Source organism: Trichoderma citrinoviride, assembly GCF_003025115.1.
Source record: "Trichoderma citrinoviride strain TUCIM 6016 unplaced genomic scaffold BBK36scaffold_1, whole genome shotgun sequence".
NCBI classification, from domain to species: domain Eukaryota; kingdom Fungi; phylum Ascomycota; class Sordariomycetes; order Hypocreales; family Hypocreaceae; genus Trichoderma; species Trichoderma citrinoviride.
Genome location: NW_020194709.1, coordinates 2,623,190 through 2,647,679, shown reverse-complemented (window position 1 = coordinate 2,647,679; position 24,490 = coordinate 2,623,190). Strand labels below are relative to the sequence as shown.

Below are 24,490 nucleotides of genomic sequence, written 5' to 3'. Positions count from 1 at the left end.
CAGGTTGGGGGACGAGCAAATCTACGATTCCCGCGGGTAGGCGGTTGAGATGTGTCATTGTCTGATGTACAAGATATCGTCATCTTGGGGCTGCTCGGCAAGTCATGACGAGTTTTAGTCTGTAAAAATTTCAACAGCTTGACACATGCTCAGGTACGGATGGAGTTGGGTGCCGGATATCGCTACCAGAGCCTTGCCTGTAAAGAAAGGTCCAAATTCACATTCGTCCCACCTCATCGCTTTGACCTACCCGTACATAAGGTACCTTACATGCATGTACATCATCCACACATTTAAGTTAACAGGAACAGCTTCTGGAAAGCAATTGGACAGTTTAACAATTCTCCGAAACCAAGTACTATTATTAGTACTATTGCAATCAACTACCTTACAAGCACATGTGTCGACTGCCACATGCTTGTTTCTTTCGAGTTCCGCAAAACTTAATAGTACCCAAGACGCTGGCTTCTCCAAACTCCCAATAGTCCATCTGTCGTTTCAATCTAGTCTAACGACTCTCATCATTTCGTAAGCACGCAATGTCGTGAAAATAAGTACGCCCCGAGTTTTGGCTGTCCTCTACTGACTTTGACCTGGCAAATCCGCGGCATCCACCAACGCTCCAGAATGGTACAGTGATGGGGGGAAAGAGAGAGCCCTGGTGTCATTGCGGGATCCCAAATGGTTGGCAAATGAAGTATGAGCTGCAACTTCCTTGCCAAGATGATCTTGCTTGAAGAGGTTGTATCTTGTATCATCCAGATGACCATCAAGCCCGAATCCTCTGTCGATATCTCGGTATACAAGAAAGACGATACAAAGGCGACAAAAGCCTCTGGACAAAGACAGTAATCGCCAGAAGTAAACACTGCCAAATTTCGTATCAGAAACATTTCCCCCAGCATATAGCAGAGCTTCACACATACCAGTATCAACCATCACACCACCCCCCTCCCATTCCGCTCCCTCACCTCCTTCTCCATCTTCAGCAACAACTGGCGTCTTCTCCATCGTCGATCCACATTGTCCAGGCCCGTCATGGTGAGCGCCGCCAGAAACAAGAACCCAAGCATGAACCCGTACACCATGGCGGCGGCCGCGGGCCCCATCGGCTGCGCAACCAGCAGGAGCCACACAACGTAGAACATGAAGCCGACGAGGCTCCAGATGAAGGCGCCGAAGAAGGACACGATGAGCATGCCCAGGAAGCCGTTCCGCCCAGGAGCACCGCGCTGGAACAGGCCCAGGTGGTCGGGGATGCCCAGGATCCGGGACTGGATGTCGTAGCCGCGGGAGCCGACGTCGACGAAGACGCCGTCGTAGATGACTTCTCCGGCTGCTTTGGGGTCGGGCATGGCGGCTTCGAGGTCAGGTATGGCGGATGGCCTGCGGTTGTAGAGAGACATTGTAGCGGTTTTTACCCTTGGTGGAGGAGTTTGGTTGTAGCGGTAGTTTGGCTGGCTTGTGGGTTGGTCTTTCCCTAAGATGAAGATGCCGGTGTAATGTTATTGATGTAGAGTAGGAAGTAGCAGATGATCAAGGCTGTGAAGCAAGCTCAAAGCAGTTGGCATGTATTCTGCGTGTGTTTGAGAGGATGTAAAAGGTGAGAAAGGGGCCTCTGCTTCCTTAAATAAGGAGAAACAAACATGAACAGCAGGACTCAGCCCTCTGTTTCCGACATCCCTTCACAGCTTAGTCTCAGGGTTATTCCTCTTAAGTTTAAAGGGAAAAAGATGATTTTGGGATGGCCTGGATTCAAGAAAGGTTATCCTCTCAAGAGGTTTATATTGGGATTAGGAAACGAAGCATAATTGCCGCCGGCTCTTGAACCTTTCCCATGTTAGAACAATGCGTGGCATCGCTTGATGTTTTGACTTTTGGGCTTGCCATTAGCATGTCCTCCGAGACTGTGCAAGCTCCTTTTAGACGTCTACACATACCGTATGTGACGAAGGGCTGGGTGTAGACCATCCTCTCCGTACATTATTGAGTCCCTTACTCCGTCTACCTTATGGTCAGATACTCGGCCCCATCACTCAAAGTCGTTCCGAGCTCGAACATGACATCAAACCAGTTCGTCACTCAAGCATACTCAAAACTCACACCCCATTTCCAGGGCAGAATAACGGACAAAAAAAAGGAGGCCATGAAGCATCCAAACCAAGTTTGTATGTTATCCGAAAAGCCACAGCATCCATCACACATCAAACCCAGCAAACCCGGCCATCGAGATAAGCTACACCTTAGCGTGACGCTAACAAATTCCCGCCATCGGACTTTAAAAAAGCTTGGCTTGCGCATGTCACTCTGCATGTGATCTCCGAGTGTCTACCTTACAAAGAGAGAAAATGTCCAAACTGAATCCTTAAAGGTAGCGGAAAGTGGTCAAAGAGGGACAAAGAAAATAGGTCAATTAGACCCAGAAAGTAAGAATGGCTTTTGGACATTAGAGACCTTTTTAATTCGTCCCAAAGCGGGAAAGAGTTAATGGCATGTATCGCTTCATACGCATCCTTGAGCATATATGGAAAAGGAATCGGGTCGGCTCAAACCTTGAGGTTGCCGTAACTTGAAGTTGCCAAAGCGACGTTTCTAACTTCGTAGCACAGACATGGAGGAGCTCACTCTTCACTTATTAGAAGGGAGCTATCTGGCATTGCTTCGCTTAGAACGTTTGCCGGGCTTTGCAGTTAACCTTGCATGTTCAATCTGGCCGGAAATTGGAGTCAATGCCTAGGAATACAGCGGCGAGCAGGTTGAACGACAGTGAGGAGGGCTATGTAGCATCACAGCCACGCCATCCCAAAGCATCATTTATGCACTCGTTCAAGATATAGTGGAATAATACACGATATGATGATTAAATATATAGGATCAGCTAATCTAAACAAGTTCTTCATTTATTTTATACCTCGTAAGTGTCGTGGGTTTCCAAGTAAACGTCCCTGACCCGCTGCCTCCTGATGAACCAAATGAAAATTAGAGAAACCAAGTTGGGGCCACGAGAATACCGAGTGATATCATATAGCCAAACCATCAAACCACGCCTCTAAGTAGACACCTCGAAAAAACGCCGATAGGAAATCAGGAATCGCACGCCCGCTTTTCCATTTCACTCGCTCTCACCAACCGCCTCAGCTATCCAGGTTCTCTCATCGACCCCCCCCTCAACACTTCTATGCATCCCCTCGCTTCAACATTCCGAGGCCTCTTGTCTTCTACTGCATGGTCATGCATGTTTTGCATGTTTTGCATGTTTTGCATATTCTGCATGTTCTGCATGTTTTGCATAGTCTGCATATTCTGCATATTCTGCATATTCATGGGCGGGCCAGGCATATTTGGTAGCTGGGGCGTCCTCTGGGCAGCTGGACTGGGTTGTTGGCTCGGTACCATGGGGCCCATGGGCGGCTTCTGGCTCGGCATGCGGAAGGCGGGTTCCTTTTTGGGATCGAATTGAGGGAAGACGGCTTGCAGTCGTCGATACAGGTCCTGAATCGACTTGTACCGCTCTTCTCTGTCTGTTACGGGATCAATCGGCGTAGTCATGTTCTCGGCGCCGATGGGTGTCGCTCTCAGCTTGAGGGAGAGGTTAAGGGGTGGCGCGCTGAGATATGCTGGACACGGCGGTCCCTTGACGTCGGGCTTTCTATCCGCCAAAGCGGCCATGTACGACAGATTGGCTTGTAATCGTCGCATGCAACTAAGCAGCACGTTAGTCATCGCTCTCTCTTCTGTAGCTGACGAGTGCCAGGATTGGACATACTGGAGATAGTCTTGCTGAAACAGATTCTCCTCCTCTGTTGGCTTCCTGTCTGGAACATTTCCATTTACGGCAGCGTGCTCCTTCTTCAGCTCCTGCTGCGTTGTCTGGATCTGAATGGATTCGTATAATAGCTCGTGGTTGATGTCCAGCAGCAGCGCGAACCTTTCCTTCTCGAGGTTTTCCGTCGTCGGGCTCATCGGTGCGGCAGCTGTCGAGGGGGCAGCCATGCCGCCGCTTATGTTGGAGGAGAATGTCGGTGTCTGAGGCGTGGCCACGCCCATGGGCTGCTGGTGCTGGGGCGTTGGTGTCTGTCCCTGACCCATGTGCTGAGGCGTCGAAAACTGAGGCTGTTGAGGAGGCATGATATTTGTCGGAGTTCCTTGCGCTGTGCTCGGCGGTCTCTGGGGGGTCGACACCTGGCCCATCATCTGGTTCGGCTGCTGTTGCTGCTGTTGTTGTTGTTGTTGCTGCTGCTGCTGCTGGGGCATCTGCTGCTGTGGTTGGGGCTGTTGCTGCTGCTGCTGTTGCTGCTGCTGCATGCGCTGGATCATCTGGGCCTGCTGGGCCTGTTGAGGCATGCCGGGCTGGCCCATGGGGAAGCCCTGCATGGCGGGATTCATCATGTAGTTGTTCGGGACGAAACCTTGGGGGCCGACGCCCGCGGGGAGGACCTGGCCGTATGACGCGCCGGGGAACTGCTGCTGGTAGGCCACTGAGGTGCGTGAATGTTAGCAAACAAATCTCGAGTCCATCTGCGCGCCCCCTGTCACGACGCCGCGGCCGAGGAAGGACAAAGACGAGGGCGAGGACAAGGAGAGGGACGCACTCTGGTTGTTTGGCGCCATGCCGGGCATGCCCTGGGCCTGCATCATGGCGGCGCTGGCATCGGCCATCATGTGCGGGTTCGCGCCGGGAAAGGCGCCGTGGGGAGCCATGCCGGCGAACTGCTGCTGGCGATTGACCATGAACTGCTGCCCCGGCTGCATTCCAGGCTGCGGCGCGCCGGCCGGGTTGGCAAAGTTGGGCGCGGCATTGCCAAAGCCGTAGTTGGCAGAGTACATGGCTGGCTGGCGAGGCTGGGGCGCGCGATTCTGGGGAGGATGTCGGGGGTGTCTTCCTTGTCAAGCTTTCCCAATCTTGCTGGTTGTGCTAGATTTGCTTCTATATCAGGGGCGCTGGAAGAATCGCGATTCGCGTGTTGAGGAATGCACAAAAGTGGCGAGACACGGGTTCGCTCTTTTTTTTTGGTGGTTGGACGGGAGGCTGAGAAAGAAAGTTTGGAGATGGGAGAAGAAACACCAGCTGGATTGGAAGCGACTTTTGGGTGACTGTTTAGCGGGTCGAGGCAGCGCCAAAGGGGGCCTAGTCGCCTCTCACCAGCTTGCGGAATGACGTGAGATGTCGAGAGTTGCGCCAGGCACAGGCACTCGAGGGAAGGGGGGAGATGACGGCGTCTGTTTGGAAAAGCATGTGTGACCTTGTTTCTTTTCCTTGAGAGTTTCCCGGTTCGTTTGATGATGTTGCTGCCCAGAGATACAGTTGACTCAAGGGGCAGTATGTACATGTAAGCTCTCCTACATCTGAGGTTGCTATATATCGCCTGCTAACCTACATCCAGAGGAACTGGTTCTCAACTAAAGATACCTACAGTAGCAGAGTCAACCCTTTTCCCCAATGGATGGATTGGCATTTCTTCTTTGTCCCCCCTTTTGCCTCTTGGCTGTACAATGGCCGTCAAGAGAAGTCATCATGAGTTGCAGACGCTCGGTCAACAGTCAGGCTTACCCCATATCAACCCACAACCAACGTAATCGTCATCATCACGTTACTGTCCGCAGCCTCACAGCACTGCAACTCTGAGTCTACCCGAGTGTCATTGTTGCTTTATTCATCCAAAGGGACAGATCCATGCTACTTAATGGTACGTGACCCCGTATTTCGACCGTCCACCCAGCAGACTGATGAATTCATCAGCCACATGCTCGCACGTCCTCTCCGAGGGATGCACCTCGTCGTACCTGAAGAGAACAGAAACACACAAGTCAGTCAAACCAATCTCACAATGATACTAAAACCCATTTCGTCAGGTCAAAGAAACTCACCACACGAAAGTCGACTGCGCATTCGCCGACTGATAGCAGCCCGCATCGCCGCATCCCCTCCACGACCCCGTGATGTTCACCGGCTCCGTGTAATACCTCGTCGGATCCGCCCGCAAGTCCAGCAGCAGCGAGTGCACGTCCAAAAGACTCACCGTCGCCCCGGGCCAGCGCCTCTTGACGAGCAGGTTATACGGCGCCCCCGTGGCGAACATGGTGTTGGCGCTGGTCAGGTACTGCTCCATCCTGTCCTGCGTCTCCGTCGTGTTGTAAGCCGCCTTGTCGCCCCAGTACTCGTTGTCGCCCGTCCCGCCGTTCTCGATGGAGGCGTACATGGGCGAGAGCTGCAGCGGAAGGACGTTGAGCAGGACAAAGTGTCTTCCGCCGAGCTTGTACACGCCGTCAAAGGCCTTCCAGACGCACTCCACAAAGTCCGGGATCGTGGCGCCGGGCACTTGCTTGTCGCCCAGGAACCCGTCGATGCCCAGGTCGTTGGTCCCGATCCACAGCGCATACACCGTGTTGTCCGGCCTCCGATTCGGATACAGGCCCCGGTACCCGAGGTCCGTCTTGAACGCCGGCACCTCGTAGTCCAGGATGGACGGGAACGGCCCGTTGATGTTGCTGAGGAAGTGCTGCGTGACGCGGTCGGAGCACATTCCGCCGGCCACGGCATAGTCGTAGAGCTTGGCCCCCGTCTTCTGGGCCACGAGTCTCGGCCAGGCATAGCCGCCTACTGAGGTTGCGTTGTTGACGGGCAGCAGCTCGCCAGGAGGAGGCAGGGCGTTGTGGCTGAAGATGTAGTTGAGACGGCCTTCGTCTGTGTAGCTGTCGCCAAAGGTGACGAGGTTGCTCAGCTTCCGGAGACCGGGGGTGCTGGCTGCGGCAGCGGCGGCGGCGTATAGCAGAAGAGGAAGCATCTTGATTTATATTTGGGATATTGGTCTGCTCCTCCAGATTCGGATCGTCTGCGCAGACACTTCCATGGCAGCGGACGGGGGTAGTACAGCTTTATATCGTGGCCAGTTCATATGGGTCCATTCTTGAAATATGCACAATTACTCGGACGTTTGCCATTATCAACCGACGGCATTGATGGGCCACTACAAGTATATAGTTTGTCAATCGCGGGGAAGTGGTATTTCGGCTCTTATATGCCGACATCTTCAGATCTGTTGTCCGGGATCTTCCCCGCATTATGATCATCGCGATGGAGACTGCTGCAGAAAAATCGTCACATGTCTGTTGAGAAGACCGGACTTTGACAGAATTACCGTCGGCTATTGCTGTTGATGATATGCTTATGTTATTCATCCCGGATCTCCGAGCCTCTCCCCTCTTCTGACTGAGGAGCTGACTGAGTTTACCACACGTAGGCTATGCCCAGCCATATGAAGCCCGAGAGAAATGCCGAAAATATTTCATTGGTGTGTAAAGGGTCGAGAAGTGCCTGTTCTGATATGTATTGAGTTATCAAGAGGTCAAAAGTATTAGACAGCCAAGAATCGCTTTCGACTAAGTCGCCGGGCATGGAAAGCAATCTTTGCCAAACGAACTTATATTATGTTCTATAATGTCATCTCTGCTCACCTTACAAGTCCGCTCCGGTCTCTATATATAAGGCAACAACGGCGAAATCAGGGAATGGGATATAAAGCACCCTCCAACCTCCAACGGGAAATCCATCCACCAACCATAAGCAATTGCCGTCACACATCCCCAAGGCATCATGAAGCCTTGAAGTGAGCAGTAAACCACTTGACGCACTGCTCAGCCGCCTCGTCCGCCTGCCTCTCCGACTTCTCAAACGTGTGATCCGCCCTCAGACAGAACCCATGGGCAGTCTGAGGATAAACGGCCACCTCTCCACGGGCAGACTCCTCCTTCGCCTCGACAATCTCCCTCATTCTTCCAGCCTGTTCCACCGAAATCCATTCGTCGTGATCGCCTATGGCAAACGAGACGGGCACCTTCAGCGCTTCCATCTCGCTGGGGAGGCTGAGTAGACTCGGATGGCCCGCGAATCCGGCGTCAATCAGCGGTCTTCCATCGATTGTGTCGCCGCGACCCAGCAGCACGACTTGCTTGCCGCCCCAGCAGAAGCCCGCGGCGCCGACGGGCAGAGAGGAGCCTTCTTCCTTGCGGAGCTGTTCGAAGAAGCCTTTGACTTTGGGGTATGCCCTGCTTGGCCAGTTGTAGATGACGACGGGAAGGATAGCGCGTAGAACGCGGAGCGAGTGGTAGCTGCAGGTGATGCCGGTTGTGTGTTAGCAACCCCCCGTCTTCCCAACTGGACAGCGTTCTTCTGCCAGAGATTTGATCGTACTCACATTTTTGTAAGAATCCCGGAAGATGGTGATGACACCATCTTCATGCTGTCGAGCATCCACAATGGCGCAGACCAACCTGAAGCAATCAGCCTCTCGTCACCCCGATCAAACATTGGCATCTGGTTATTGAACCCATGTGGACAGGCATCATCACATTTCACTCTCGCACGTCATATACTATCCGCTTACCATTCATTAACTCGGGCGCATACACCTTGAACCCGCCCATGTCGGCATACTTATCCGCGAGCAGCCTCACATTGACAAAGGTCCATCCAAAGGCATCCGGAAGCACGACGACGATGCCTTTCGGGGGCTGTCCGTCGGATGGCTCGACGACGTACGTCTCCAGGCCGTAGGCGTGGGTGACTTTGCCGCGAGGTTCGCCCTCGTGGATGGAGCCGCGGAAACAGTCTGGGCATGCCATTTCTGCCGAGATTCACTGGCTGTGTGGAAGGTTGTGAGGTGATGGAAATGGAGGGAGCTTGGTCCTATCAAGATAGGCATTTATACTACTACTACAGTGATATTGGCCATAAGCAGATTCAAGATCCAATTCTCACTATAGAAGAATATCCGATTCGAACGGACGTAGCACGAGTTGTTTGAGCGAAGCTGAGGCGAGAAGAGCGGAAACCACATGCACGATTTCGGACTTCACAGAGACGGACTTTTTCTCATACGGAGATAAGGTGAGGAATTAAGGTGAGGAATGTCCGTCTCCGTGAAGATTAGAAGGCATCGCAATGATTTGCTTGTTGATGCTCATGACACAACTTGTGAAATCATGGACATCATTAGACGCGAGCGTATACTTGAGACTGAGTTGATATGTCGCGTCTAAGTGCAAGCACTAGGGTGTACGAGATCAGCTCAGACAGAGAACCAAACGCCCGCCCGGAAACAGACGCCTACCCTGCACCTCGAGCGCCATCAGGGGCGAATTCATGTAGTTTCCTGGGTTCATCGTCAAGGTGAACTGCTGTTCTATGTAGAATAGACTTGTAGCATGCGTCTAATGAAACCCCGTCGGCGAAATGGTAGTCTGATGGCCTAATGCGGATTTTCCGCTCAGAGACAATAGTTGCATCTGAGCATCTGCAGGAGAACTTACACGAGCTTCTGGAAAGCGTCCTTGATGAGGCAACGCTTGAAAGGACATGGTCTCTCGCTCTCTTCTGATTGCGGCTTATAAGGTATGCAGAAGTTTTGATTAATAGGAAGACTACGTATTCAGTTGATTTTGACGCTTGAACATTGCCATTAATATCACCGAGGCAAAGCCACTCGCTCGTGTCTGTACGCCACAGGATGACTTGATCGAATTAAGCTTAATTAGAAGCGTAACAATCCATGTCTTCTAAATAGCGAGCCGTTGATCCGCAGGCAACGTTTATTCACACAAGCAGTTTATACATTGAAGAACTGATTCATAAGGAAAAGCCTGAAATTCAATTACTCCATGTTTCTTTCATCACGAGTGGCGTTCAGACGCCCCTCACAGAGGGTAGCACGATATCACAGCATAACCACGATGCAACCGCATTCACATGCCAGCCATACAAAAGGGACCTGCATAACCGCCAAGCTACAAAAGCGTGACGGGAAGAACTCAAGCATCCTCCTATTGGGTTCATATCCATACGAATTTTCTGAATTGCATAGCAAACTTATGGTGATGTGGTGCATACTCGGTTAGTCGGTTACATGGACTGAGCATGGTGCCAAGGAGTTATATTGAAGTTAACGTTACTGTACCCTGTTGGTGATTGAAGATGGACGGCTGACGGACTTATTGATTGTATGAGTTCTCCAGAGACCTGGGGGGGATCTCTGGTTCCAAGCCTCTTGGCGTAGCTGCAGGATTCAAGCATAAAGACTCGGGATGCATGTGAATCGAGCTACACCCTCGTCCAGAATAGGAAGGCCACGAGAGGCGGCCACACGCGGCACAGATAAGGTATTTTTATAACATCTCTAGCAGATCAGGAAGGTTGTTCAGTAAAGTCAAGCACCAGGCTTAGAAGAGAACAGTTTCTCGTGCTTTTGTTTCGATGTCAGATGCTGGAGCTCATGTGCGGATACTGGGGACCTGATGCCGAGAACCGGGGCGCTGCTCATCAGCCTTTGTCGGAGCGTCGACGAAAAATACTGGTACGGGCAACCAGAATCCAAAAACTGCACAAACATTACAGCATTTGAAGAACGGCTGAATCATGGCATTTTTTGGGAAGAAGTTTTACTATCTAAATTAGACAGAATGGGCGGTTACAATCACGGCACATGCAGCCGCAGCATGTACAAGTATGTAGTATGCAGGGCATTGTGATATCGCAGATCAGGTCCCCGAAGCTTTCCGACTGGTAGCCTTCAGCCTAAATACGCACAGGCGATGACGTTTCTGTCTGCCTGGGACTTTTGTTCAGGCGTACCTGTAAAGTAGTGGAATGATAGTAATAAGATTGAAGTCAAGGAAGGTTATGCGTCTGTGCAGCTGATGCCAAGGTGATGATAGCTTCATCTCCCCTTGCCCTTCCGTGACTGTTTCCAATATACCAATTACGGTTACAGAGTCGGGTTCTTTGTACACTTTAAATAAGTATGATGCTCAAATAATCTGGTGTAAGATAAAACAAGACAAAAAAAAAAAAAAAAAAGAAAAGGCAAAGAAAAAAAAAAAAAAAAAAAAAAAAAAGAAACAAAAATGCAAAAGGCGGGACAGCCAACGGTTATCGAAGTCGGTGCCTTCCTCGGCCGCCCAACCTCCAGCAAAGCTTCGATATACCGTTCGACTGCCCCCCTGATAAACACTGCCGGACTTTTGCTATATATACCTTGGCTTGCGGATTGTGTTCGGGCCTGGCTGGCAGGTGGTGGCAGCTGTCCGCAGGCTGGGAGTGTCACGGTCGATGAGACCCGTCGGCTGTCGGCCCGAAGGCTGGCTGGCATTCCTGATGGAGTATGTTGCATGGTTCTTTGTTGTACTACTATGAGGGCTGGAACAACTGAAGTGAGACTTGGGGCTTTGTCAAACATGTCTTTCCCGGGGTAAAAAATAACATACAATAATTCCGGCATCTGAAGGAAGATGATGCTCTGGCGAGAGTGCGTAAACTGTTTGACTTGTGCGATATCAGCGAGGCAACATCTTGGAGTGAAGATGTGCCCTGAGATGGGCTTGGACAACGCAGATGGAGCCTTGCCAATGTCACTGGTAACGTCTCTCTCCGTTTCATGCACTCTGCTGGTTTGGACCCATCTCACTCCCCATAGATTCAGTCAGTCGCTTGCTGAGAGTTGTATTCGGTTGTCTTGCCATCGGTGTTCGTCTTCTATCTGCTCACTCATCGAGCCTGTCAGTGTAACAATGGCGCTGATATGCACGCCAGACCGGGGATCAAAACAAGGGAGCGCGTCTCTTGGTTCAGACGCACGTGGCCCCCCTTGTGCTGGAACTCGCGAGGCTGTCTCTCATCGCGATGGGCGCCGGCCCAGCGTTTGTTCATGTGGCTGGGCTCAGACAGTCTCAGAAATCCCGGCTTGATACCACAAGTAGGACCTCCACTGGTTCAAGGCGACTTTTCCATTGACCTTGGCCGTGATGTGCGTCTAGCGACCTTGTCAATGCCGTCCCTTTAATCGTTCTAGCAAACGTGGCATCGAACGCCAAGATAGGAGCGTGGTGATACTACCTGGACGCACACCTTTATTTGAAGTACCTCATATGGAGTGCCATGCCAACAATGGAAGGTTGTCTCTGGTTATTCCTAGTCCGTGGAATTCCACCGTCTGGAAGGGCATCAGCAACATGCCTATGCCCCTGTCTGTCATGTTGGAGAAAAAGTGGTCTTGCTGCCGAGGGCGAGTGCCGTGTCTGCGTACCACTTACCTCGTTACTTCGGATCAAACGATATGAATCATCGCAAAAGGTCTGCAATGAGAACTGTCGTAGATGGATATTTAAGGAAAGAGTGTCTCGCTCGACAGCCTCTTTTGTTCAACATAACAGGCGCCCAGCACCACACTCTCAACCTCACTCCTTTACACCTCACTCCCTCTCTCAACACTCCTAACCAGCTTATACACCTATCGACGCTCCTCACCAACTCCCTCACCATAAAACTAGAAAAAAATTAGACACCCTCAAAATGAAGCTCCTAAACATCGCCTCCCTCCTCAGCCTCGTCGCCACGGCCCAAGCCCACATGGAAGTCTCCTGGCCCCCCGTCTTCCGCTCCAAGTATAACCCAAAGGTCCCCGGCAACCTCATCGACTACGACATGACCTCGCCCCTCCACGCCGACGGCTCCAACTTCCCCTGCAAGGGCTACAACGTCGACGCCGGCAGGCCCGAGGGCGCCCCCGGCGTTACCTGGGCGCCCGGCGGCACCTACAACCTCACTGTCGCGGGCTCGGCCACCCACTCCGGCGGCAGCTGCCAGGCCTCGCTGTCCTACGACCGGGGCAAGACCTGGGTCGTCATCCACTCCTGGATCGGGGGTTGCCCTCTCACGCCTACCTGGGATTTCACCCTGCCCAACGACACGCCTCCCGGTGAGGCTCTCTTCTCTTGGACCTGGTTCAACAACATTGGCAACCGGGAGATGTACATGAACTGCGGAGCCGTCACTATCAGGGCTCCTCGCTACCGTCCTCGCAGTCCTGCTGATTCCATCTACAACCGCCCTGCTCAGTTTGTTGCCAACGTCGGCAACGGCTGCTCTACGCTCGAGGGTGCTGATGTTCTCTTCCCCGAACCTGGCCCGGATGTCGACTTTGACTCTGCCGGCACTGCTGCCCCTGTTGGCTCTTGCGGTGATGCTCCCAGGCGCGCTCGCCCTCACCGGGCGTAACGGCATCTTTCTTGGTGAGAGTGGTCGGTTGTGATGGGCAGAAAATGAGAGTGCTGGCTGATGATGGATCTGATTCAGTATACATGAACGAAGTATGACGAGATGATTCGAGGAGAGATTACACGCTCTCGGCTCCTAGCACCTAAGATAGACATCTCTGCTCGAGTATAGATTGTATATATTCTTGTTATCAACTCCAGTAAAATGTATTGCCATAAACATCATGTCTCATGACGCATTACCAACCCGATATAACCTATGTGTTGCTCAAGCCAACTCCTAAATAAGGCAAAACAAAGCATGCGCATCAGTAAATCATACTAGAGTGACGAGATGTAGAAACGCGATATAGAAATGAGAAAGTCGGTGCACTCGTCGTCCGCAATCATTTGCCATTGGTCTGAACAACCAGGGGAAGCGAATCGTGCTGGCTCCTATACGACCACAGCCACCCCTTCTCCTCATGCGGACAAGGCAAATCTCCCTCATCTAGCAACAACTCTGTCAGCACAGTAATCCTCCACCAGGTTGACACAAAGGGGCATAACTCACCAAACTCCGCATCCGACAAACTCTCCTCCTCCCCAGCCATGGCCATCGCCGCCTTGCCAATCCCGTAAAACACGCTCAGCAGCTGCGCAATCGATATGAAGAAGGGCATAAACTGCCCCGGCGCGGCGAGGCTGTGGACGCCCGAGATGTCGTTCCACTTGAGCGCCATCTCGACGTAGACAATGGCGCCGACGTTGACGAGGAAGTCGAGCGGGCCGTAGCCCATGGGGTTGTCCTCTTCCTTGGAGCCGCCGCCGCCGGTTTCGCCGCGGAACCGGCGGACGAAGTTGGCGGCGCGGACAAAGGTGAAGAGGATGATGGCTGCGCGCGCGTTCAGATGAATTTCTGTAAGTCATCGTGCCTTCTAAGTGGAGGGAGACTTGTGTGATATGGAGAAACAAAACTCACCTCCGAGATAAAAGAGCACAGACACGACGCCACCAATGATGGCAAACACGGATCCGACCTTGTTCAGGGTGCGGAACCAATGCCAGATGCTCACCTTGGCGAAGAAGAAGGCCTTGTCGTCGTGGCACTTCCGCGGCAGGGTGTCCATGCCGTGCCACCAGTACCAGGCGAAGAGGGCGATGAGGCCGGCGACCTCGACGGCGTAGATGAGGGCCGTGGTCTGGCCCTTCCAGTAGGGCACGCGGCAGACGCCGACCTGGGCGAGCAGCAGGGTGAGGATGGGGAAGACCTCGACGGGCTGGATGTCGGTGGCGGCGCGCAGGAGGCGGATCAGGACGATGCCGGTGGCGAGGACGAAGATAATTGTGCCCTGGCCGAGGGAGTCTTCGGTGCGCAGGATGGCGGAGGCGAGGCCGGAGAGCTGGACGGTGAGCATCTGGATGTAGATGCCGATGCGGATGCCCAGGCCGTAGAGGTCGGGGTTGCCCGTGACGGGGCAGGTGAGGGTTGTTGAGTTCATGATGCTCTCGTGTGAGCTTGTTGGCTGGAGAGCTGAGAAGAGACGCGTTTGGATGAGAGATTGGGTTGGACTGAGGAGTGTCCAGTTCAGAGAGAGCGTCAAGGAAAACTGTGCCTGCAAGGATATAAGACGAGAATCTCCAGCACATAACCATATAACAGATCGCCAACAGCAACCACAGCCCACAGCCACACAACCTCGACCTAGTCTCTGCCACGCAGCTTCAGGCCTGTGGGACAAGGGGATCTGCACTACAAAGTCCCAAGGCAACCCCAGAGGCTGCCTCTTTCGTCCCCATTTTCAGCCTCAATTCTTTCTCAGCCCTCGTCACCCCCCCCCCCCCCCCTGTCTGCTTCCCCTCCCACCCTCTTCCACGTCAGTCTCTGCCTTTCAGCTGCTGGGGCTGTAAAGATATCACATGCAAGACACGATAAAGACAGCCCAGAGCAGACAATACCACCAGCACTTGCTCCAGTATGAAGAATAGACAGTGTCTTTACAGAACAAGAAGCCCAGAACCACCAGCTTAGACAGCTGTCCTAGCGCCCTCTGGATCGCCTCTCCGCTACCCCTGTCGACAGGATCCCGTCCTGGGTCTGCCATGATTGGCTGCGACTGCGGGACTATGCGTTTATCTGTGGCCCAGGGCGCTTCGGGCCCTGCCTTGCGGAATGCGAATCTCTACAGTCCTGTACTGTAGAGCGTTGGCTCATCTTTTTCTTGGTCCTGTCTGTGCCCGATGTCTCACAGATACTACTCCGTATGATGAGACGATGGCTGTGGAATACATACATAGCTAATCGTTAGTTGCTGGGGCTGAAGATGGGAACATGAATCCGCGCACCTTGTGACCACCTGAACGACGGCTACCTACGTGCTGCATATAGTGCTGCATGTCGTCGTTGTGGTATATACTTAGTGAGGCGGAATTGGGTTGCCAAGGCGAGGCTTGCCGTGTCTCGCATGAGCACTGCCACCACGCGCAACGAGGAGACGATATCCGATGCCTGCTGTGCTGGAGTCGTGGGATCGCTCACATACTACTACTTGTATGTAGCGGTAGGGGGGGCCCGCAACTTAATCGGGGCCGATTTCATCTACGCGTGATTGATAGTATACATAGGATGTTTTGGGGAGACTGATCCGTCTTGTTTCTATTTCATTTTTCGTCAGTTGGTCTCCGTGTGAGAGAGAGACTGCGAGAGAGCCTGTATCAGTTGCCGATTCTTCATTTCGTCCTCCGCTCAAGTCGGCTCAGCTCATCTCTTCATCCCATCAACATGAGCTCAACCATCGACGTATCGCAATGTCCCCCCGGCAACTCGGACCTCTACGGCGTCGGCGTCCGCGTCGGCCTCTACGCCCAATGGACCGCGACCCTGCTGGCGACGCTCTTCGAGCCCCGCACGGAAAGCACCTACCGCATCGCCAACCTCATCATCCAGACGTCCATCTTCATCGGCCTCTGCACCCAGTCGCGCCCCGGCGACTCCCTCATCGGCGCCGTCGTCACGCAGTACCTGCTCTTCGGCTCGCTGTCCAGCCTCACCGGCGACGGCATCAGCCACTTGAGCCACTTCTCCGGCATCTTCCGCGTCGTCTTCTACACCGCCGTCTCCTCGTACGGGTGCTGGTTCTGGTTCCGCGGCATCGACGACATGTCCGTCGCCGCGTGTCCTCAGCACGTTGCCTTCTTTGGGAGGGTTAGTCTATACGGCTGGTTTCGCACGCTGGGCAAGGTCTTGGCCGTGGTTGGGGTGGTGCTGTGCGTTGCTTCGCTCGTCTGGAGCGTGTATGCGACCACGGCGAGGTTCAACAAGGGCATTCGCGAGGGCTTCAAGAGGAGGGACAAGGCGCGGCCGCAGGTTGAGCTGGCGCTGCTGGTGCTGTCGATGGCGCTGATAGGCATGTCCATCTACCTCGTCGAGCACCTTATTACGGTGAACGACATCCAGGATGTGGGCATTGACGAGATTGGGACCGTTGGGCAGTTGATTCCGCTGCTTGCGGGAGGGCTGGCGTGTGGACTGACGGCGTGGAGGGTGGTGACTCACCGGCTGTTTATGAGGCCGAGGTGCTGGTTCTTGTTTGGTTATCATCTGTAGGACTTGTTTTTGTTTCTATGACTTGTACGGATTGTCTTTTGTTGGTTTGTTTTTTTATACTCGAGAGCGCCTTATACCGCATTCTCTTCACATGGATATGGCTATGGGCGACTTACACGGGATATGTATGTCTCTTTTCTTGACGGAATGGGATAATCTATGATGGCGATACCAACTGGACTTATCCTTTTGTTTCAACTCATCTTTTCCCATTCTTCTCCGTCAGCACATACAATAGAAGCGTTCAAGAAATGACTCAATACCGTCACCATTTATATATATATATATATTTCCTCCTCCTGCTCCTCCGGCCCTCGATCCGGCTCCCCCTTCCAGCGCCCCACAAAACGCCGCCGCCAAAAAGCACCGCTAAACCTCCGGCCTCGGGGCTTATCGTCGTTATCGCTGCGGGATTGATTCATACCTTTGACTCTTTTTTCCAACTCCGGCGCCTTCTCGAGTCTCTCGCCTCTGCCTCCCTTTTCCCATCTCCCTCCGGCTTCTCTTCTTCCTCTTCCCTCTCTCCTCATCCTCCTTTCTCACAACACCACAACCCCTGCGAACCGTTTCATTTGGGAGCATCCCCCCTCCAGAGGCTCACAATGTCTCCCTTCAACCTCGAAACCTGCGCTCGCCCCAACATCCTCGCCCTGCAACCCTACCGTTGCGCCCGAGAGTCAGTCTCCTCCAAACCCCTTCCCCCCTCCCCAATCTTCCTCGAGATGACTGACAATCTTCCAAAACAGCGACTACAAAGACGACGGCACAAACATCCTCCTCGACGCAAACGAAAACGCCTACGGCCCCTCCCTCTCCCCCTCCTCTCCCTCCTCCTCCTCCTCCAGCAACGACGACAACAGCAAAGATGCCCCCAAGATCGACCCCCTCGGCCTGCACAGATACCCAGACCCCCACCAGCACGACCTCAAGCAGCTGCTCTGCAACCTGCGCAACACCCACGCCCACACCCCCAAGACGCTCACCCCGGCGAACCTCTTCGTCGGCGTCGGCAGCGACGAGGCCATCGACGCCCTCCTGCGCTGCTTCTGCGTCCCCGGCAAGGACCGCATCCTGACCTGCCCCCCGACCTACGGCATGTACGCCGTCTCCGCCCAGGTCAACGACGTCTCCATCGTCAGGGTCCCGCTCCTCCCCGCGCCCACCTTTGCCCTCGACGTGCCCGCCATCTCCGCCGCACTTGATGCCGACCCGTCCATTAAGCTGCTCTACCTCTGCTCCCCCGGCAACCCCACGGGCTCCCTGCTCGCCAAGTCCGACGTCGTCACCCTCCTCAACCACCCGTCCTGGAACGGCGTCGTCGTCCTCGACGAGGCCTACATCGACTTCGCCCCCGACGACGCCTCCCTCGCCGAGCTCGTCGCCGAATACCCCAACCTCGTCGTCATGCAGACCCTCTCCAAGGCCTTCGGCATGGCCGGCATCCGCCTCGGCGCCGCCTTCGCCCCCGCCCCCATCGCCGCCCTGCTCAACAGCCTCAAGGCCCCCTACAACATCTCCAGCCCGACCAGCGCCCTCGCCTCCGCCGCCCTCGGCCCCGCGGGGCTCGCCGTCATGCGCGCCAACAGGGACAAGCTGCTCGCCCAGCGCGACCGCCTCCTCCGCGAGCTGCCCGCCGTCGACGGCGTCGGCAGGCTGCGCGGCGGCACCGAGAGCAACTTCTTGCTGTACGAGATGCTGGACAAGGACGGCAAGCCGGACAACGGCGTGGCGCTGGCCGTCTACGAGAGGCTTGCCGAGACAAAGGGCGTCGTCGTGCGCTTCAGGGGTAAGGAGCACGGCTGCGAGGGGTGCCTGAGGATTACGGTCGGCACGGAGGAGGAGGTTACCCGGTTCTTGGAGGCGTTGAAGAAGACGCTGGCTGAAGTAAGGGGGACTGCTTGAATGGGATGGAGATGCGGATCGAGAGATGAGATGAGAGGAATTCTGCAGAGAGATCTGTCTATCTGAATACCACGGTTGACAAGCTGGTTTAGACAACGTATTGGAAAATAGAAAAAAGTAGACTTGAATAGAAAGCGTGTATATCTATCACCCCAAAAAGCAGCCTCCATCTATTTTATCCCAGAGCCGCAGCATAATATGTCTATCCATCGCCGGCCGCTCATTACAACTTACACATTATACAAGAAAAGAATGGAATCAAGGCCCAAGGAAAATCCAAGGCAGCCAGGGGATCCTACCATTGTAGGTGATATCGAGGACGCAGCCCAAGGCACCATCACACTCAAACAGCCACCACCAATCCCAATCCCACAACCGCCAAAGACCCCAATCCGACATTCAATGTCCTTCCAGCCGCATTCTCCGTCGGCTGCGCCTCATCCGCGTTCCCCCTCTTCGTCGTCGTCGTCGTCGTCTGCACCGCCCTCGTAGTCGGCATATCCTTGCCACTGCCGACAACACTCCAGTCCGTGTCCCGCACAACCTTGATGTCCTTGGCCTCAAGGGGGGGCGCCGCCTCGCTGATCAAGAGCCCCTGGATCGCCTCCAGCGCACACATCTGCTGTCCGAAACCAGGGATTCCGTCAAACTTGCCCACGTACCACTTCTGGCCACAGGCGCGGCCGGTCGTGCCGCCCGTGCAGGTGCCCGCGGCGGCCTCGGCGCTGGTCACGAGCAAGCTCTCGACTTTGCTGCGCAGCGAGGGCACCATCTGCGTCGACTGCCACATGAAGCGTGCCAGATAGCCCTTGAACGTCGTCTGGTCCGCGTTGCACCTCTCCACCGTCTCGCACGCCCCCTCGTACATAATCTTCGCGGTCACGTTCGGCGGCTGAAAGAACCAGACGGCACCGTCCAGCAGCTTCTCGGCGCGCTCTTTCCACTCGGGCTTCCCCGTGTAGTTGGCCATGACCGCCGCTCCGTGCAGATAGATGCCGCTCGTGTATGTAAACGAAGCCGGGTTCGTCTTGGTGCAGTTGGTGTCGATGCCCGCGCCGTCGTAGACGTGGTACAAGTCGGCGTCGATGAAGCCAATGTCCATGGACCAGTCCCAGATCTTCTCCGCCCACTCGAGATACGTGTCGTTGCCCGTGGCGCGCGCCATGCGCGCCGCGATCTGGAAGAAGCCACCGTTGCTAACGCTGTTCTTGTACGTCAGGCCGTTGGGGTTAGACGCGTAAATCTGCCACAGGAGACCGCCGCCGCAGGCCTGCGTGTTCCAGCGGCCCGCGAGCTGGTTGAAGACGTTAGCTCCCAGTTCCAGCCACGACGGCAGCGACTGGTCCGGCTGCGGAAAGTTGCGCTCGGCCGCGGCGATGGCGGCTGAGCCCCAGAAGAAGAGGTCGTCGTTGCCCTCCTCGAACTCGTGCTCCACCGGCATGTAGGCGTTCTCTGTCCCCAGATTTGTCGGTGCCAGCAGAGCTTGAATCACCACGTCGTTGTACGACGGATCCCCGGTGAGGTGATAGTAGTCCAGCATCGCGCCCCAGAGCGCGCCGGCCGTCCACCAGTAGTACGGGTCCTGGAGGTCTCCCATGTTTATCGAGTTCACCGAGGAGAGGTTGCCCTTGTAGTAGGACATGGTGTCGAATGCAAGAGTAGCCGCGACATTTCGGACCGACGCTGTTGTGAGCTTGGTGTTAGTCAATCCGTCGTCTTACACGGAATGAAGCTATACTTACATAGACTCTTGACATCCAGGGAGGTGGGAGCGGTGATGAGGGAGCTCCCGGCCGCAGCGGCACTGACGCTCTTGAAGAATCTCATGCTGCCCCTCTTGTGCACAGCAAAAGAATGTAGCTGAGTTCGATCGAAGTCGTGTCCAGCACTAGTCGTTCGGTGGCCCAAGTGTATCAATGCAAGTAGGATAAAGAAACAAAGAATCAATCTTCAGCCAGGAAGATTGAACGAAACACTCCAAACAGACGAAAGGAAAGAAAGAGAAGAAGGAAAAGAAGAATGAATCACGACTAAAGCGTGCGGCAAACAATAGGGTCGAAAGAGGGTCGGATGAATGCAGGTTGCGCGTCAGGCACTCAACAATAGGAGGGCGATCCAATATACAGCCGTCGCCACCTCACAATAGGCAACGGAAAAACAGGGACGAGGACCAACAAAGAAATAGGCCGATCAAAAGAGTGGAGAGACACAGGTGAAAGTTCCTGAAAAGCGAAACCCAAAGCAAACAAGGAAAACTGCAGAGAGAAGAAAAAAGAAAAGAGAGAGCTTCGAGCAAAGCTTGACAAGAGGAAGAGCAGTAACAGAACGGACGGGAGCTCGCAGAACATTAAGAGGCAGCTTTGAACAAGCACCCGGCATGAACCTGGAACAAGTTACAGGTAGTCAAGAGCAATCCCACGTCGCAACAGGTCGCGCTCAGCCCTTTCCCCGTGCATCTTGTTTCGCCCAATGCATCCTCTTGGCCAAACAGGGAAGCCAAGATCTCGGGCCCGAGCCTCGTTTCTTTTCTCGGCTCAAAAGCGTGCCCCTCGCTCCAATGAGATGTCACTCAGCCGTCGATTCAAGCGCCTGGCGCGGACTTGTCTGGGGTCCATCCCAGCCTAACGGTCCAGTTTATAGGTCCGAATCGATTTGACAGATTTGGCCACGGCGAAACGCTCAACCATGTCTCTGGGTGCCGTAGCCTCGAAACGTGGTAGCATCTGCATTTAGGCGCGAAGCTGCAAGGGAGGGGCCTCGGCGGATCTTTTTACGGTCTGTGGCGACTGAGAGCACCCTCGTATGTCCTCTTGTGTGTCCTTGTGTAGCAGGGAATAAGCGTAAAGTCGGCGCCTTTGGGGCATCGTTTTAAGTGCCCGCGCGGCAAAACAGCAAATGGTTCAGTGAACAGGACGCCAGTCAAAGGAAAAGATGCAGAATAGTCGGCGGGATTGGCTGCGGCGAAGAAACGCCTGTGCTCAGCCAACCGCAGACTTCTCCAGAAGCACAGGATTGGATGACAGCGCTTCAAGCCGATTGCGCGACAGGGGCCTGAAACTGACACATCCACCTGGTCGACAGGGGTGAATCTGTTGGCTATCGCAGTTCTTCAGCTGTGGCGGGAACCATATACTATGGGCATCCGATATATGGTAATCAGTATCAAAGTTAAGTAGAGGGATAAGTAGAATATTCAGGTGATGCATGCCATTGCCAAACTTATCTGAGCAGGCCGGCATGGCCATCACTGAGCCACATCGCATTCCATGCACAACGAAACGACCCAAGAGGCATACGGCCCTCCACGCATAAGTACCCCAGCATCCGTTGAAGATTTTACCACTTTTTAGCCCAGATACTCCATGGCCAGAGAAGAAAAGAACATGACAAGACATGTTGACCAAAGCCCAAACTCCGCGCTTTCACCACAATTACAAACGCCTTTATATGCTGCTGAAAAGACAAGTCGCAGAGAGGGTACAGCGCGCTCATAACGCTTCCCAGAAACCATGTGAACAGACGGACGAGGAAAAGATCCGGAAACAGCACAAGTTCGAGTCTCGGATCTCTCCCTCGAACCAGCCATGACCATCCTCCACTCTATTCATCCCCATAATTCGACGGCGAGTGCATGGATCATCATGATGCCAGACACACAGCAACAATGCCCGCCATGATCCCATAGAGCGCCTGCAATCCGGAAACGCGCAAGCTCGATCCCATCGACGTGGGCGAAGGTTCGTACATCATCCCGGAGGCTGTGGGCACCGTCATGGTTCCGTTGGGGTCAAAGGCATCGTCGGTTGCCCCTGGGGCTTCGGCCATCGTCAGGGTTCCCCACTGCACCTCCGATCCAGTAAAGGTGGACGTCCACGAAAGCTGCGTAGGCCCAGTGAGGCGCCCGTTTGTGTAACCGGCTTTGTAGCTCGAGTAACCCGAGCACGTTGCGGCCGTCGTGCCATTCAAGTCGCACTCTACGTCAGCAATACTTTGACGGGAAGTTAGCACACGAAGCCTTCCCACCGCCATACGGATTCACCAGGTCACCAGCGCAGATCAACTCACTACGTCGAGGTTACCGTTCCGTGGAACTCGAGCGTGCCGGGCCCTTCCACAATGACAAAGGGGAATTCGAGGGATAGGTCGCATGCTGGGGGCGTTTGCGTCGGGCAGAAAATGGTGAACGTTGTCCTGCTAGCGGAGGGATCCTAAAGCCTGCGTTAACCCTGCTAGAACCCGCATCTTTGACGCAGGCAACTGAATGTTTGCGACAGAGAACAATGTAGTGGATGGGCTGAGCATACTGTCGATATGATGCTCCCTCGAACCAGCGACCACGAGCGCTCGTCATAGTACGGCAGATAAATGGGGGCCTCGGTCACAGTTGGTGTTGGTGTCGTCGTTCGCTGAGCGTCGTCGTGTGCCATCGCGTTGGCAGGATACAGAGCGACCACGGCGAGCAAAGCCTGCAGCGCTGCCGGCCAGGCTTTGAGAGCAAACCCGTGCATGGTGAGATGTCGCTTCACGGACAGTTTTGCGGCTTCGTAGCGCAATGACTCCGGCAGACGAGATTGTTGCGAAACCAAGTTACTGCGGCCTGGGCGATTCGGATTTTCGAGCGTCGATTAGGTATCGAGCGACGGTTCTGTCGAGCGTCGAGTCTCAAATGTGCGCACCCACGCGATTCGGTTGGCTCACGACGCAGAGCCCCGGCACTCAGCAGCGATAAGGGAGACGGACACAGACAAGGCTCGAGTCGTCGCCGTCACCACATGCCTGGGCGAGCAAGACGGACTCGTGGATGCATGGAAGACGGAAGACGCTGCGATGTGAAAAAGACGAAACGGCAGAGTTTCAGCCGGAGACCAGCAGAGAAGAGGGTCGACACGTCCATGGCATGGGAAGCATCAAGGGTGAAATACTAGCGATTTTGGTTCCACGATGCCAAGAGTTGGACCTCTGCTCTCCTGGCGGCCAATTGGGTTTAGGGCGAGTGCCGCTATGAAGGGGGTTTTCTCCGTCATGTCTTGGCATGTGGTGGGCTCCTTTTTCTGCTCTTTGCTCTTTCCTGGAGCGGATTAGATGAATAATAATCGTAATCTGTCAAAAGGCGATGACTCAATACGAGATGAAGAAGATGAGATGAAAGAGTTCCATAATCTATTCTAGAACGTGACAGTACCTACTGTCTATGATTTCTACACTACGGTGAAGAAGCAATCAGTCAGGATCCTCTAAAACGCTCTTGCCTCTCGAAGCAGCATTCAGCAGCAACTTCCCAACCGTACCAAGAACTCTAGGCAAGTACGAATACAGCAACTTCGCCCCCGTACGGCAGACCCAGACCGCAAATCCAACAGGCAGGCGCAGGGCAGCAACACCTCAACAGACAAGGGAAGGGAAGTCACGGCCGTCTTGGCACTCTTCTTGCCCCAGAGGAAAGAAAAGAAAAAATTAGCTGCAACGCGTTTAATTTGTCTTCGGTTTTTTATCCGTTTCTTTCCCTCGTTCTTCTGGTCGGTGCTGCCCTTGCGCGCATTTGCGAGTCAAACGACCGGACTGCCAAGGCCGTGCCAAGACAAGGTCTGAGAAGGTTGGATGCCGGCTCGTGGCTGCCAAGAACAGGCCAGGGATGCCGGATAGGTGCATATTGTGCAGCGGGCATTTCCGCTTACCGCATAGTATCTGCCGTTATCTCGGCGGGGACTGCAGAGCATCCTCGGCAAGTGAGCGGAAGTGCGGAACGGGCAGCTCGTTGAATGTCTGTAAGCAGGCAACTGACAGTTGATCCATGGGGCTCTCTCTGTTGGGTACGGTAAGGTATCAACAAGGTAATCACAGGATACCTTACCTTATCTCATTCAACGACATCTCACGAATCCACCCTGGTGAGCTGTTGGCAACTTCATGAGAGACTCAGCCGAGAGAACCATCAAGGTCAATCAGCATACTGTA

General features: G+C 54.2%; 10 protein-coding genes across 10 annotated transcripts; 3 read left to right on the top strand and 7 right to left on the bottom strand.

Moving 5' to 3' along the window:
* Nucleotides 1–938: 938 nt before the first annotated feature.
* On the bottom strand, nt 939–1,406 carry BBK36DRAFT_16478 (hypothetical protein; the record flags this gene model as incomplete). The annotated part of the gene is made up of 1 exon (XM_024897764.1): nt 939–1,406. One exon carries the CDS (start codon nt 1,404–1,406, stop codon nt 939–941), a length of 468 nt encoding a protein of 155 aa, XP_024754173.1.
* A 1,906-nt stretch (nt 1,407–3,312) lies between these two features.
* BBK36DRAFT_1104875 (hypothetical protein) lies at nt 3,313–4,827 on the bottom strand (the record flags this gene model as incomplete). Its single annotated transcript, XM_024889194.1, has 3 exons — nt 3,313–3,703; nt 3,767–4,478; nt 4,593–4,827. Coding segments are annotated over 3 exons (1,338 nt in total), but the record flags the coding sequence as incomplete, so codon positions are not given.
* Nucleotides 4,828–5,674: 847 nt separating this feature from the next.
* BBK36DRAFT_1134081 (carbohydrate esterase family 16 protein) lies at nt 5,675–7,026 on the bottom strand. The gene is made up of 3 exons (XM_024892190.1): nt 6,987–7,026; nt 5,869–6,863; nt 5,675–5,784 (listed from the first exon to the last, which is right to left on the bottom strand). The coding sequence occupies exons 2-3, from the start codon at nt 6,783–6,785 to the stop codon at nt 5,682–5,684; spliced, it is 1,020 nt and encodes a 339-aa protein (XP_024754171.1). The 5' UTR covers nt 6,786–6,863; nt 6,987–7,026; the 3' UTR covers nt 5,675–5,681.
* A 566-nt stretch (nt 7,027–7,592) lies between these two features.
* Nucleotides 7,593–8,622, bottom strand: BBK36DRAFT_1107202 (alpha/beta-hydrolase; the record flags this gene model as incomplete). Its single annotated transcript, XM_024889233.1, has 3 exons — nt 7,593–8,109; nt 8,196–8,271; nt 8,385–8,622. 3 exons carry the CDS (start codon nt 8,620–8,622, stop codon nt 7,593–7,595), a joined length of 831 nt encoding a protein of 276 aa, XP_024754170.1.
* A 1,869-nt stretch (nt 8,623–10,491) lies between these two features.
* Nucleotides 10,492–13,048, top strand: BBK36DRAFT_1175755 (lytic polysaccharide monooxygenase; the record flags this gene model as incomplete). The annotated part of the gene is made up of 2 exons (XM_024895988.1): nt 10,492–10,499; nt 12,376–13,048. 2 exons carry the CDS (start codon nt 10,492–10,494, stop codon nt 13,046–13,048), a joined length of 681 nt encoding a protein of 226 aa, XP_024754169.1.
* Nucleotides 13,049–13,433: 385 nt separating this feature from the next.
* On the bottom strand, nt 13,434–14,528 carry BBK36DRAFT_1108685 (hypothetical protein; the record flags this gene model as incomplete). Its single annotated transcript, XM_024889388.1, has 2 exons — nt 13,434–13,921; nt 14,009–14,528. The coding sequence occupies 2 exons, from the start codon at nt 14,526–14,528 to the stop codon at nt 13,434–13,436; spliced, it is 1,008 nt and encodes a 335-aa protein (XP_024754168.1).
* Nucleotides 14,529–15,808: 1,280 nt separating this feature from the next.
* On the top strand, nt 15,809–16,633 carry BBK36DRAFT_1137497 (hypothetical protein; the record flags this gene model as incomplete). Its single annotated transcript, XM_024893166.1, has 1 exon — nt 15,809–16,633. One exon carries the CDS (start codon nt 15,809–15,811, stop codon nt 16,631–16,633), a length of 825 nt encoding a protein of 274 aa, XP_024754167.1.
* A 602-nt stretch (nt 16,634–17,235) lies between these two features.
* Nucleotides 17,236–18,535, top strand: BBK36DRAFT_44527 (histidinol-phosphate aminotransferase; the record flags this gene model as incomplete). The annotated part of the gene is made up of 2 exons (XM_024898079.1): nt 17,236–17,309; nt 17,380–18,535. The coding sequence occupies 2 exons, from the start codon at nt 17,236–17,238 to the stop codon at nt 18,533–18,535; spliced, it is 1,230 nt and encodes a 409-aa protein (XP_024754166.1).
* A 343-nt stretch (nt 18,536–18,878) lies between these two features.
* On the bottom strand, nt 18,879–20,362 carry BBK36DRAFT_1107461 (family 76 glycoside hydrolase; the record flags this gene model as incomplete). The annotated part of the gene is made up of 2 exons (XM_024889254.1): nt 18,879–20,218; nt 20,278–20,362. The coding sequence occupies 2 exons, from the start codon at nt 20,360–20,362 to the stop codon at nt 18,879–18,881; spliced, it is 1,425 nt and encodes a 474-aa protein (XP_024754165.1).
* A 1,812-nt stretch (nt 20,363–22,174) lies between these two features.
* BBK36DRAFT_1107152 (hypothetical protein) lies at nt 22,175–22,962 on the bottom strand (the record flags this gene model as incomplete). The annotated part of the gene is made up of 3 exons (XM_024889226.1): nt 22,175–22,523; nt 22,601–22,743; nt 22,840–22,962. 3 exons carry the CDS (start codon nt 22,960–22,962, stop codon nt 22,175–22,177), a joined length of 615 nt encoding a protein of 204 aa, XP_024754164.1.
* Nucleotides 22,963–24,490: the final 1,528 nt, after the last annotated feature.

What these genes read in the sequence shown, in the direction of transcription:
- BBK36DRAFT_1134081 (XM_024892190.1), bottom strand. Translation starts at nt 6,785, where the DNA reads ATGCTTCCTCTTCTGCTATACGCCGCCGCCGCTGCCGCAGCCAGCACC. An exon ending in GCGCAGTCGACTTTCGTGTG is followed by an intron (nt 5,785 to 5,868) that starts GTGAGTTTCTTT and finishes TGTTCTCTTCAG; the next exon opens with GTACGACGAGGTGCATCCCT.